This window comes from Argentina silus (genome assembly GCF_951799395.1).
Source record: "Argentina silus genome assembly, chromosome: 2".
NCBI classification, from domain to species: domain Eukaryota; kingdom Metazoa; phylum Chordata; class Actinopteri; order Argentiniformes; family Argentinidae; genus Argentina; species Argentina silus.
Genome location: NC_139656.1, coordinates 12,988,279 through 13,001,827, shown reverse-complemented (window position 1 = coordinate 13,001,827; position 13,549 = coordinate 12,988,279). Strand labels below are relative to the sequence as shown.

At 37.8% G+C, this 13,549-nt stretch overlaps 2 protein-coding genes across 2 annotated transcripts; both read right to left on the bottom strand.

The window, feature by feature from the left end:
- Positions 1 to 836: 836 nt before the first annotated feature.
- On the bottom strand, positions 837 to 2,252 carry bsx (brain-specific homeobox; the record flags this gene model as incomplete). The annotated part of the gene is made up of 3 exons (XM_083665565.1): positions 837 to 1,073; positions 1,186 to 1,376; positions 2,000 to 2,252. The coding sequence occupies 3 exons, from the start codon at positions 2,250 to 2,252 to the stop codon at positions 837 to 839; spliced, it is 681 nt and encodes a 226-aa protein (XP_083521691.1).
- Positions 2,253 to 7,431: 5,179 nt separating this feature from the next.
- Positions 7,432 to 10,163, bottom strand: lim2.1 (lens intrinsic membrane protein 2.1; the record flags this gene model as incomplete). The annotated part of the gene is made up of 4 exons (XM_083665410.1): positions 7,432 to 7,493; positions 7,891 to 8,025; positions 9,139 to 9,288; positions 9,989 to 10,163. The coding sequence occupies 4 exons, from the start codon at positions 10,161 to 10,163 to the stop codon at positions 7,432 to 7,434; spliced, it is 522 nt and encodes a 173-aa protein (XP_083521536.1).
- Between the last annotated feature and the right edge of the window lie 3,386 nt (positions 10,164 to 13,549).

The following is a 13,549-nucleotide window of genomic DNA, read 5'->3' as shown; positions in this document are numbered from 1 at the left end:
ATATAAATAAATAATCGAGACAATCATAGAAAACAGTTTTACTTTTGTAGGCCTAACCCTAACCCTAACCCTAACCTAATAGACAACATGTAACGTTAATTATATCCCATAGGCCTATTCGAAAAACATTGAGTTGGGCTACCGCGCGGTATTATCTTATTCAGTTTGCATATAGAACTGCTCTCTCTGGTTCACAATCAATTCCCATAGCATTTTTCGAAACTAACAATGGTGGTCTTAAATAAACAAAAATAGGATATCAGTTATGGTGGTTATTATGCATGTTTTAATAGTAAAGAAATAACACTGCAAAAAGCATATGCAATTATCAACAATGACCTGAACGAAAGTGCAAACGAAGGAATAAAATGAGACCTTGTATATGCTAAAATGAGAGTTAAATTGAATTTGTTCAAATTACGAATTTACAATTTCATTTACAGACCGTCTCTGAAATAAAAGACATGAGAGTTTTAACATTGACACAAACATAGCCTAAGATGACGATGTAATAATAATAATAATAATTAAAATAATACAAATAATTATTATTATTATTATAGTAATAATAAGAATAATACTACATTAACTTCATATTATATTTTGTAGCCTATTTAGTTGTGTTTGACATGACGGATTTGACACAGAAGGGAAAACATAGGCAAAGCCTAACATAAATGTGTAGTCAAAACATTACTTCATGCGCTTGAATAAATATTTGCATTATTATCATTGTTTTGTTTAAAAAAGCAATATATAATTTTTCATATGTAAAAGACACAATTCAATATTTACATTTAAAGTGGGTAATTTTTAAAAGAACTTGCCAGTTACACTTATAGTAAATGTTCTGGGGAACAAACGTCATCCTCAATGTCAACATCGTCCTCGTTTTCCTCCAAGGAGTCCGGGTCGATTGCAGTTTTTATATCATCAGTGCTTTTTTCGTTGATTTCACTCTCACTTAAGTTCTCCATGGATCGATCTAAGCCATTTGGATTTTTCTGGTCGTCTTGTGTTTTCCTCAGTTGCTTTTTATGCTTCATCCTTCTGTTTTGAAACCATGTTTTCACCTGTGCGACAAAGGCTTTTTAAAAAAAATATAAACTTGCTTTGTAATACAAAAAACTATATCTCGAACCGCAGTCATAAAGCTTTGTGATGTGGACTATGTAGGCTACTTACCTGGGTTTCTGAGAGACTTAACGCTGTTGCCAACTCCACTCGCTCTGGTGTAGAAAGGTACCGTTGTACCTCAAATCTCTTTTCCAAACCAGATAATTGGGAATCAGAGAAGACTGTTCGCGCCTTTCTGCGTCTGCAATGCTTGCCTGGTAACTCTGGATGATGTTGAAATAACGCCGGCATTTGCATCCCTGTGAAGAAAAAAAACAATACGATGTCAATATAATTGTATATTATATTATATTTTTTAACATTATAAACAACATTTTCATATGACTTTTTTTTCGTTGTTGAAATAAAATGGCAAAACAGTTACATGGGCAAATAAATAAAAACGTGTTTACTGCATGCAATTCAAGATACATTCAATTTGTCTGTTAAACCATTCGGCCGATATTTGTCCATGTAATTACATTAGACCTTGTGCTATAGTTACAGCATTTCATTATGGTGCAGGAATTGGTTTTGTTGAGTGGGAGTTATTATGACAATCGTCTTATTTTGAGTAAACTTTTGCTCGCCAAGATCAATCCTTGTTGCAAAACGTCTGATACCTTTCCATTGGTATTTTCATAGGTCTAAGCTTACTAGAATGGACATAATTATCTCAACCAACATCTTGAAATAACGCATTACTTGGAAATGACACAACGACATTTTCAAAGAATATATATATATATATATATATATATATATATATATATATATATATATATATATATATATATATATATATATATATATCGACCTTGCACTGTCCGACTGATGAACTGATCAACTTAGAAATGATGGACCATGCAGTGCCTTTACTTACCAGATGTGAAGAAATATTGGTGATGGTCCGGTTTGTGGAGAGGATGGTGTGGGTGAGGCGCTAGTATTGGAGTGGGCATTAGTGGATATCCATATTCTAGGAGAGGCATCCGAGACGCCAGAGAGCTTGAGAACGGCGAGTGAAATACCTCTCTCAGGGGCTTAGGCTTGTGTAATAAAATGTCTTCGATAAAGAACGATGTTGACCTCTGGGGTGGCATCTGAGCCAAAGGAGACGTATAGTTCAGATTCATGTTTGCGTATATCTCTGAAATCACCGTCAAAATTGAGTCCGAAAGGTAGGCCTATTGATGCTATTCGCACCACAAATCAGGTAGCACACCAAATGTATAGCTGCGGTCTCCTCAGTCTCAAAAGCTTGAATTGTAGTTGGTGCGGCAGCCCGTAAGTGGTGCCAGGTAGATTACTATTTATTCAGTGGGAGGATTACTTTTTATCAAAGAGGAATGACAGTGGCAGACTGTGAAATTGATTTGTAATCAGCCAATGGGCGGACGGTGGGGCGGGGAATGGAATTAGTGTATGGATTAATTATAGTGACGGCAGCGGGGAGGGAGGGTCGCTCACTATGGTGCTGAAAAAGCCTTCCCATGGGAGTCGTGCAGTCGCTCCCAACTGCGCCTTAGTCAAACTTGCTTTCATACTGGTCCCCTTTTCCAGTGAACTTAGAGAAGATAAGACACATTATAGTCTCATCACCTGTTGGTGCAATTTATATAGCCAAAGCCTAAACTGTTTCAACTGGCCCCTCGCCCTTTCGCCATTGACATGTTGGGCAACTATTAGCCTACGTTTATTAGGCTAACATAAATAACATATGTTTACTCTCTACACTTATAAAATATTGCTAAAATGGCTCAACTCATTCGATATAGCCTAGAGGCTACATCTCTTTTTTTCGGTACAATTTTTCTTAAGGTTCTAGATTGTTTGAAATTTTGGGCGGATCACTGTCGCGGGGGGATAACAGGTCTATCTGCTAATTCCGCCCGAAATTGGTTGTAATTGTTGGTATTAAAATCTGGGAGAGTACAAGAGTGTGCTCCCGCGCCATTTATTCGACGGTGGCAGTAATTTGTTGATATCGTGTTGTCATCACATTTCCAATCACGCTGGTTAATGTGAAAGTGTCTTAATGTAGACAGAATTCTCGCTGCAATGCTATTAGGCAATTAGGGAAGATGTTAGAGCGGAAGTAGTAATCCTTGGGCGCGAGGACAGGATTTCCATTTCATCAGGTAGGCAGAACAAATTAATTACTGGATTCAATTACGCACGAAAGTACATTAGGCCTACTGCGCCAAATCTAAACCATGTCCTCCATATGCATGAGTTTGTATAACATAAATGGATGCGCACCTCGCAGTGACTTCAAATTTAATTTAGCACCAGTTTAATGAACCTGGAAATGTGTCTCATACTTTATCCTCGAATATTGCTCTCATACATTGGACCTTTTTGTCTATACCAGCTTTATGGTAACCACACAATTGGACAATTAAATGATTGACACAACATGAGTCTCAATAAGTCAGACTTTCTGAGTTCCGAGATCACAACATGACTGACCTGTGGACGAGTGAATCGATGAAAGAATATGGTTGTGCCCACAGTCTCAACCACAATACGCCTACCTTTGTTGAAGAGCATGTGGAACAAATGAACAACATTAGCAACACATTTGACCAATCAGTGGTAGGGTTGCACATTTTGGGGAATATTCAGAGGTGGAAACTTTCCGTGGAAATTAACGGGAATGTATGGGAATTAACGGAAATATATGCAAATTAATATGAATACCATTTAAATGTAGATGTTTTTTGCATTGGATATATTTACCATATGATATGGAGACAGAAACATAACCATTTTACCTTATCATAAGTAGACATAATTGCAAATGATTAAATCCTTCCAATATAAAAAAACAAAACAATTTAGTTACGAATTGAACTTTAATTAAATGAGTTGACTCTTCACATGGGATGATTTCACTGAACAACAAAAGAAAGGGAATATTGAATGATCCCCAATGATCCATCGCATCTCCCAAAAACGTTTTCAACATACATCTGTAAAATAATAGTCTAGAGACTAAAACTTTGGTTGTCTTCCTCTCAGGCTTCGATGTCTTCTCCTTGGAGCCCCTCAATGTCGCTCTGAGGCGGCTGATGTTGGTGAGATTTGGAGGATGATAGGCAACAAGGGAAAGTTGTGCTTGGAAGTGTACTTTGCCAGACTGCCAAGAACCTTGCACTCATCCAGGCCAAGGTGGCAAGACACGGTAGTGATGACACCATAGGCCTTGTTGATCTCTGCACCAGACAGGATGCTCTTGCCAGCCTACTTGGGGTCTACATGGACGCTGCGGCGTGTATGGGCTTCAGGCAGAAGTCTTGACGCTTTTTGATGTATTTCAGAACTGCAGTTTCCTCTGCTTGGAGCAACAGTGAAGTAATTCAAAGATTCAAAGTGTTTATTATCATATGCACAGTAGAAAACATGTTTCCCTGTACAATGAAATTCTTGCTTTGCTGTCCGCAGAGTGGGCAGGGTTTTTGATCGCTTACATCTGCAAGCAGAGTCTGAACATCAGACAGGATGGCATTGTCTCCCTCAATCCGTGCAATGGCTACTACTATGGGTTTCAGGAGTTTCAGGCTGCTTACCACTCTCTCCCAAAATACATCCATTTCTTGGAGAGACTCCTTAACCTCCAGGAGACTGTCAAACATGATGACAACACCACCCCAATGGGTGTTGCTGGGCAGCTTCAATATGGTGCTCTTATTCTTCTCACTTTGCCTGGTGAGGTAGATTGCTGCTATAACTTCAGAATCAGAATTCTTTTATTTGGCCAAGTATATTTGCACATACAGGAAATTGACTTGGTGAGGTTGGTGCATGGACATAAAAAACAAATAGCAAATATTGACAAGAAATTCACAAAATAGCAAAGTATTAACAAAATAGCAATAACAAATTTACAAATTTACAAAAAAGAGCAGCAGAACAATACATCTTGTAGGCTGTGTGAGACTAAATGGCAATGAGGCTAGAGGCTGTGAAATGGTTGTGGGGCATGTACACTATAAATTAGAATAATTGTAAATAATTATAAAGTGTGTGACAGGGTGGCGGGGGGGGGGGGGTCAGAGAGAGGCAGGGGGCATGGTTGTGAGCCCCACTGTCATGGGGAAGAAACTGTTCAGGTGGCACAATGTTTTAGTCTTGATGACCCTTCACATACCTAACCATTTCCTTGGCTCTCTTGTAGAGCGTATCCATTGTTTTCTGTGCCATGATGTCCTTGAGGAGCAGATTCAATGTATGAGCAGCATAGCCAATGGGTGTGATGTAGGGGTAAGACTCCTCCACTTTAGACCAAGCAGCCTTCATGTTCGCAGCATTGTCTGTCACCAGTGCAAATACCTTCTGTGGTCGAAGGTCATTGAGCCTTCAGCTCATCTGCAATGTAGAGACCGGTGTGTCTGTTGTCCCTTGTGTCTGTGCTCTTCTAGAATACTGGTTGAGGGGTGGAGATGATGTAGTTAATTATTCCTTGCTCACGAATGTTCGACCACCCATCAGAGATGATTGCAATACAGTCTGCTTTCTCTATGATTTGCTTGACCTTCACTTGAACTCTGTTGAACTCTGCATCCAGTAAATGAGTAGATAAAGCATGGAGGGGTGTGCATGTGATGGAAAAGTGCACTGCACATGTGATGGAAGAATGCACTGTGCATGCAAAGGGGGATAGTTTAACCAAAGGTTCACTGTTATAAGCTAACTTTTTTGATGAATTTAAACAAAATTCTCATGGAAAATATCCGGAAAAATACCCTTTGCAACCCTAATCAGTGGTCTATCCAGCGATATGTCGGCTAAACTGAGATGAGCTCGGAGTATACACCTACTCCTTATAAGAACATCAGGATAACTAATGGCTTTTATTTGAAAATTAGAAAGTAAATGAACAAATGGTGATGAAATCGTCTTTGAGGATAATCAATAGGGTGTTCTTAAGGTGGGGTTAAGCGGCTTTTAACAGCCATTTCATCAAGTAAAATATGTAGCCGAGTAGGCAGTGCGTCACTCCTAAGTGGCAGATTTCGAAAATAGGTTTACACAATTGCATATGGCAATATGAGCTTTAAAGAAGCCAGATAATTCTTAGCAATAAGACTATTCTAACAAGAGAACTGTGAGCGCAAACTAATAACATGGCATAGGTGTTTTTTGCTATGCGTCTTCGTGTAATAAATAGTGCGCCCTCACATCATTTACTCAAGCAGAGGAGATGATCGTTAAATCATTCCTCATTGAATTTTGGGATTGATAAAAGTAATAGGCCTATAGACTACGTGTAGGAAACACTAATACTTGACTGCAAATGAGAGCAGTATTTTTGTTCTGTTAATTTGAATATTTGCAGTATTTTTGTTCTGTTAATTTGAATAGATTTGGCAAGGCCTATCTAAAACATAGTCCCAGTATAACACATTTTCTAAACTGCACATTACTTAATCAGTATTTAACCAAGTATCAACATCAAATGGTAACACAAATTCCTCATTGACATCATTTCAAAGGCAAACCCTTAATGATGATTCAATTCAGCTCGTCAACAAGTGCAAACATCTGTCACGTTATTACATAGTAGGCTACTGAAATCAGACATGCATTCTCTCTACATATCAATGTGCTTATATTTTATCTACAAACAGTGCATGATTCATATCAAATGTATCTGCATAAAGTATTCTATATATATATATATATATATATATATATATATATATATATATATATATATATATATATATATATATATATATATATAAGCATATACAGCATCACAAATTATTCTAAGTTTAATGATATATGTTCAGCATAACTTCTTATTGTGCATGCCATAAAATTCTGCAACATAAACAAAATGAAAGTTTTTGTCCTCTTCTATTGCATGATGTATTCATCCAACCAACTTAATATTGAACAGTCTCTGCTGAAGAGGTTATTGGTGTGTTAATGAGTGTATCCACTGGATTTTCACCACATACCTTTTGTTATGAATATGCAACATTTACTTTGATATACTCAGATGAATAAACAAGACTAGATATGTGTTAGTTTGTACACATGGGCATAGCATCTGGGAGTACATAGAATCTGTGGAAATTAACAGAATAAATCAGACTTTTATGTTAAGAAATACTATTGAGTATGCAATGCATGAATAAAGGGAGAGGCATGTTTTTCCTCAAAGTGGTTTTATTCAAATCACAAAAAATTCTATAATCCATGTTCCAAAAGTAAAGAATGGGTCCATGTTGACTCTTTAATTCAGGAAACAGCCTCAAGTGGCTCTCAATATCATAATTCATTGCTCATCATTTCAGAGGTCTCCTAGTGCGAGTTAGAGTTTCTGGGGCATTCGTGCATCCGATAGGCACACATATAGAATATACCTAAAAATGGAAATAAATCATGTCATAGTCATCCACTTTTCAGTGTTTCAGTGCAAAACAACATACAACCCAAGTTAGATCACAGCTATATTTCTGCATCCTTGCATTGCATCCCTAGTGAGCCATCGATTATGATAATGACCTTAAATACATTTGGTATGCACTAAAAATGTAATTGAAATCTTGAGCTCCTCCTTGATAATAATATTTGATAATAACTCATCATTTGTCAGTATTTACAGGTAGAATTAGAAATCTACTAACATCTAACCCATTTAAATGTCTCACAGATTGTTCTTAATATTGGCATAAGTTTATACACAAACTGGTGGACAATTTGCTCACAATTGAGAATACAGAATGTGGTGTTCGAACACGATCAGTGTTTTGGTTGTACCTGAAAAGAAGGTGAGCACCACTGACACCCAGCCAATGATATAGGACCAGGAGAATCTCCAGTTACCATAGCGTTTCCCATAGTAGTTAATCGTCACACCAGTGTACACAGCCATTGCTAGCAACACAAAAAAGCCTGGGGAAAGAGGAGAGTAAATGGTAACTGTAACATCATACATAACCTGTGATTCAATGTTCCTTTGATGATGTTGGACATTCTGATTTTAGATTTTTCTTGGGAATCTCTTTGTCAGTTACCGAGGCTTAGCTATGTTGGCATAACAGTGGCAGGAAAAGGTACTATTAAATATTGGTAGTACTTTAATAATTGCTTTGTAAATACATAGTAATGGACGTGAGCAGTTTTTGTTATTACACAAGTGGAATAAGGAACACACCCAATTACTGTTGTATAATTACAAAAACCACTCAACTCCATTACTATGTAACACAAGATGATGTTACTAGTGTAATTATAGCGTTACAACACACAGGTATAAGAACAATTTAAGGAAAAATCTTACCGTAAGATCTAACTGTAAAATGTTATATTCTATGAAGGATGTATACTTGATAATTGAATGACCTGAGTTTAAATGGTATTAATTATCTCTCAATTACTTTAGGCGCACTTGATTTACATTGATTGGATGGAATAGTCTCTAAAATGCACACCATGGTGGTCAAGGTAAATCGACCACACCTTAAATTAATTGAATACAAACACTACCCATGTCTAATAATCAATGATCGCTGATTAATGTTAATGTTAATGTTAAGATGGAAGTACCAAACACAAATGTAGATTTAATCAATTCATCTTAGTTTGCACTTTACTCACTTTACTTTACATAGATGGTGCAAATGCCAGAGACTCTAGTGTCAGTTACAACAGTATGACTTTACCAACAACAGTAGTAATGTTAAAACAACAGCAAAAAATTATTGTTGCATATAATAGTATCATGAGAACTTGTTGCTACAGTCATTGGTACCATTTATTTCACCAAATTACCTGGAAATTACAGCGTAGGATTGCTTCTCATTAACAAAAGGATTCATTGTAACAAATACCAGAAAGTACCAAGAAGTGACACATTTTACCAACTTTAAGTTATCTAAGTAAATACAAATACACATCAGTGGTAAAAGGACCGAAAATAAAGCCCATTTGACATTTGGCATACTGTAGAATCCAACAAGACACAAAAAAACAAAACAAGTAAAAAGGAAAATTACCCCAACTTACATGAGATGAAAAACAATATGCCTGCAGCAAAGGTTTTGTCAAACCTGTCGAAGGATGAGTAGTGGATGAATGCCATGATGCCGATGATGATGCCAATGAAACAGGCCAGGAGGGAGAGGATCATGAGTGCTCGTGTGGCATCCAAGTGGGCTGTAGGGGGGGCAAAGGTCAGCAGAAGTCAACAGAGGTCATCAGCAAGTGTAGCTGACCCTGTCCTGCTGTGACAAGCCTCCCAGATCCAAGATAATTATCGGTCTGTGCTTGGTCTGTGCTGGTCGAAATGTTGGTCTGTGCTTTTAAAATAGGAATTTAAGTTTAATTTAAGTTTACTAGGATTGTGACTACTCTTTCATACCAAAATCATTAACATTGAATGTAATCTCAAAATGTTAATTTATTAATAGTGAACAGAAGTAATTCTGGAGCCTTGTTTTGTGTACACTTTAGCAGCCCCAATTTGCTGGAGCATAAAGGGTTGAGCTTGTCTTTAAAAATGTTTTTGAGAAAACTGTGATTCAACCAGAGCTTTAGTAAACAGTCTGAAAATGCATTTACATATATTGGAATCACTAGTTGCAGTATTCAAAAATCCCATTGGATTATTATTATTATTATTATTGTTTTTTTTGCACATGCAAATTGGAGCATTTTTCTATAACATGGTAGTAAGGCTGACATAGCACCTGTCACAAAACGTACAGTAAGTATTGTTAATGACAAGCCATGGCATTGACATAAGAAATTGAAATACAACAGTCTGTTATTCAAACATATGTCAGACATCATGAGCCTCATGGTTGTAATGGCAGGATACACCAGAGGACTGTACTACACTGCCCATATTGCTCACCAATGCTGTCGTTGTGTGTAAAGCATTTTCCCGGCATACAGTACCGCCACAGGCCCTGATGCATGTAGTTGTTGGAGTGTCGGTACTGCATCCAATAATCGGTTGCCGTGGAAACAATCAAGAGGATATTCCCCACGCCCGCACAGAACAGCCCTCCGCCCATGAAGCTGTACATCCTGCACCTGCAGACAGACTGACACGCACGCACGCACGCACACACGCATGCACACACACACAAACATAAGGTCAGTTAACATCCGGGGTCAGTCGCGGCAGCACTCTTAACACACACACACTTCAGGGAGAGAGGGCCTAAGTGTCGGTAATTGCATTGTAATGAACACATTATTTTCACTGGATTGAGCTGAGGGGTTGCGGTCATGAATCTGAGGTTGACTTTGTTCTCTGGGAGATCAGTCAGAACAGCATCACGCAGGGTTTTTGTAGAGGGCAACTTTGATATTTGATAGATGTATTGCCTGTTCTTCCATCTGAAAGCAATATCCTCACCCAAACCTTGGCCACTCAATTTTTTCCCCACTTATTTGTTAACATGAAAAGATGTATAGCAAGTTATGCCTGAAATATCCAGAGGATGTTGTCTTAAGAGCTTTGCAGTGATGCTAGATCCAGATTCTGAGCTTTATGTAGCATATTTTTTCTCAAAACCTCTCTATCAACCCTGAACAAAATAAGTTTCATACATTCAGTCAGAGTTTGGGATTTAATTAGTATGACAGAAATTAATAAAACTAACCCAAAGGCTGAAACATTTCTAATGCTAACATTTCAAACACAGCTCCTCTCCTACAGTGAGAAAAAAATGTTTGCCAAAGATCTATACGTATGTCCATTTTTCACTGGCCATAAGAGGGCAACCTAGCTGTTCTGTGTTCAATGTAGATTCAAGCCATCTTACTAATTATATCTTGACTCCAATAATAAATTGCTCTTTGTTCACTTTGTAGAGATTATACATTGAAAATATTTTTTTCACTGACGCACCAGGTTATAGATTTGATAAATTTTCTTTGTTCACCGTTAAACTAGAATAGCCTACATCCAAACGAAATGATCATGCTTTCCCCCCTGATAGCAGAAATTGTTTGACAATTGAGTCAAAGCAAGTTTGTGATGCACTATCAACGTGACCATATGTAGATTGTTAGTCTCCTTGAAAGCTTATAGGCTTTAAATTAGATGTACATGTTAAAGGCTAATATATCGAGTAAAAAATGTTTTGAAGTGTTATCTTTTGAAGTGTAAGTTTTGAACCAATATCTGAGCTCAACCATGACTGACCCTCTAATTTCTTGCTTCTATACTGATTGACTATCACCCATAAACACACAAATTTTCATGATTTCTTTTTTGTATAAATTCAATGCCACACAGACAAGCTTACCTCAATCGAACCCTTTTATGAAGATTTAGTGACTCTATTAAAGTTCGGTGGCCTGACAAAATACAACAAGGCCCTATAATGCCAAGACAGGCAGATTTCCAGCGGGCTAATAGAGCTAGCGGTTGAGTCGGTGAATAGAGAAACGAGGGCTAGAACAAACGAAGGGGAGAGACAAAGGGCCAGGCAGAGAACTAGCCAATCAGCTGGGACTAGTTTTGTCATTTGGGAATCTGCTGAAAAAACAGAAATGTCCAAAGCTGGCAGAGTTGAAGTAATACTGATGACTGGATGGTTTTGATTGAAAAGTCAAGGGCTGAAATGTCTATAGTGGAGAACAGGCCAGGCGTTAAATCAGAGCCTCTAGCTCAACCACCAGCGGTTATTTTAATTTTCAAAACAAATACAGTCACAAGATAAATATATTATTATCCTATTGCTTCTAGATTGGTATAGGAATGTTTGTTTTGGAGATGGAAGTTGTACAGATGTTGCGGAGGATAATTCTATTATATCTCATAGAGCAGAATTAGTATTCCCAAATCAAAACACACACACACACACACACACACACACACACACACACACACACACACACACACACACACACACACACACACACACACACAACACACACATTCACACACGTGTGCACGCCTCAGAAACTAGTCTACTAGAGGACTTTGGGTAAGAGTGAATATTTGTGCTTATTAGAATGAGGGTTTGTTTTTTCCCTTGTCCCCATGCATGTCCGTTAGGGCTGATTTGCCTCTCTCGTCGGGCCTTCCCTCACCTTGCCACACACTTGCCCTGAAGATGAAAGGAGAAGAGTAGTTCCATTACCTGCATTACAGCAAGTTGCTCGGACCAATTGATGTCTACAAAATGCCAGACACATTTTCTTTTTCTCCCTGAGATGTGAGTGGCGTATTTACTTGTAACTTCATTTTTATAGACCCAGCACCTATTTTCTTCTATTTCAACGGAGAAGCCAGGAGGGCATTTGATATCGTCCTCTGCACTATCAAAGTGGACAATATGCCTCTGTGATGGAAGAGCAAATCCATCTACTTCGAATCCATCCGGCTTTTGAGAGATGAATTTTGTTATGGAAAGATTATGTATGGGCGTAGGTAAGGTGCAGTGCAAGTTTGCAAGCTCTGAGGAGAGCAGGCAAATTGCTTTATTGTAAGAGCTCAAGGGACGTTAATAAGGTTGATTAATACATTTCATAACTAACTACATTTAACATTTACAAGTCATTTAGCAGATGCTTTTATCCAAAGCGACTTACAATAAGTACATTTGTTACCAGTAAATGAATCAACTCTGTCATCGTAAGTACAACCTATGAAAAGAACAAATGCTATTGGTAGTCACAGTGCTAGAGAATAGAAGAAAACTTTTATTTTTTTAAATTATAATTATCTGGTGGAGTAGTGTGTGTGTGTGTGTGTGTTTTGACTACTGTATTCTGCACATTCACAAATCAGAAATGTGTTAATGTGCATAGAAAAAACATTGGGCTTGTCTCTTCTTGTTTAGTCGTCTATTGGCCTGCCTCCTCCCATACATAACACCACCACCCAAAGCTGTGATTTTAATATGATCTCTGTGGGTAGTCAACTGTTAATAGGAAAAATGTTTTGATTCTTACATGCAGTCTGTGCAGATGACAGAACATTACATACAGTTGGGGAATTAACCCTTGTTGGCCTATCATTGTTTTATGCTATTTTAATATTATATTGAACTTATCATGCAGCCTGAGTATTGAAGTTAACTCTATACTCAGTGTCCTCACTACATTGCACTCTCAGGATGTTAAACCATAAACATCCAATGCTGGCAGTGACCTCTAAAAGCTGTTGAATATCAGCTATAAAATGTTTCTGAATCCTTCAAGTTGCCAGTCGCATTCTGCCTAAATGCTTAAATCAACTCTTTAGAATTTGATTTTGAAGCCTTCAGATGGCTAATTTGTGCAGCAAGTGCTTTCAGCGTTTTCTCAGCATTTAAGCAGCGGCCATAATCAAAAGAGCATGCAGACAACGCTCCCCCATGCCCACGAGACAGCGCTGCGGATGGGGAGAAAAACCCTTCCACTTAACCACTTAAATGAATATCAAGAAACTAATTTGCCATTTTAATTGCGTTAT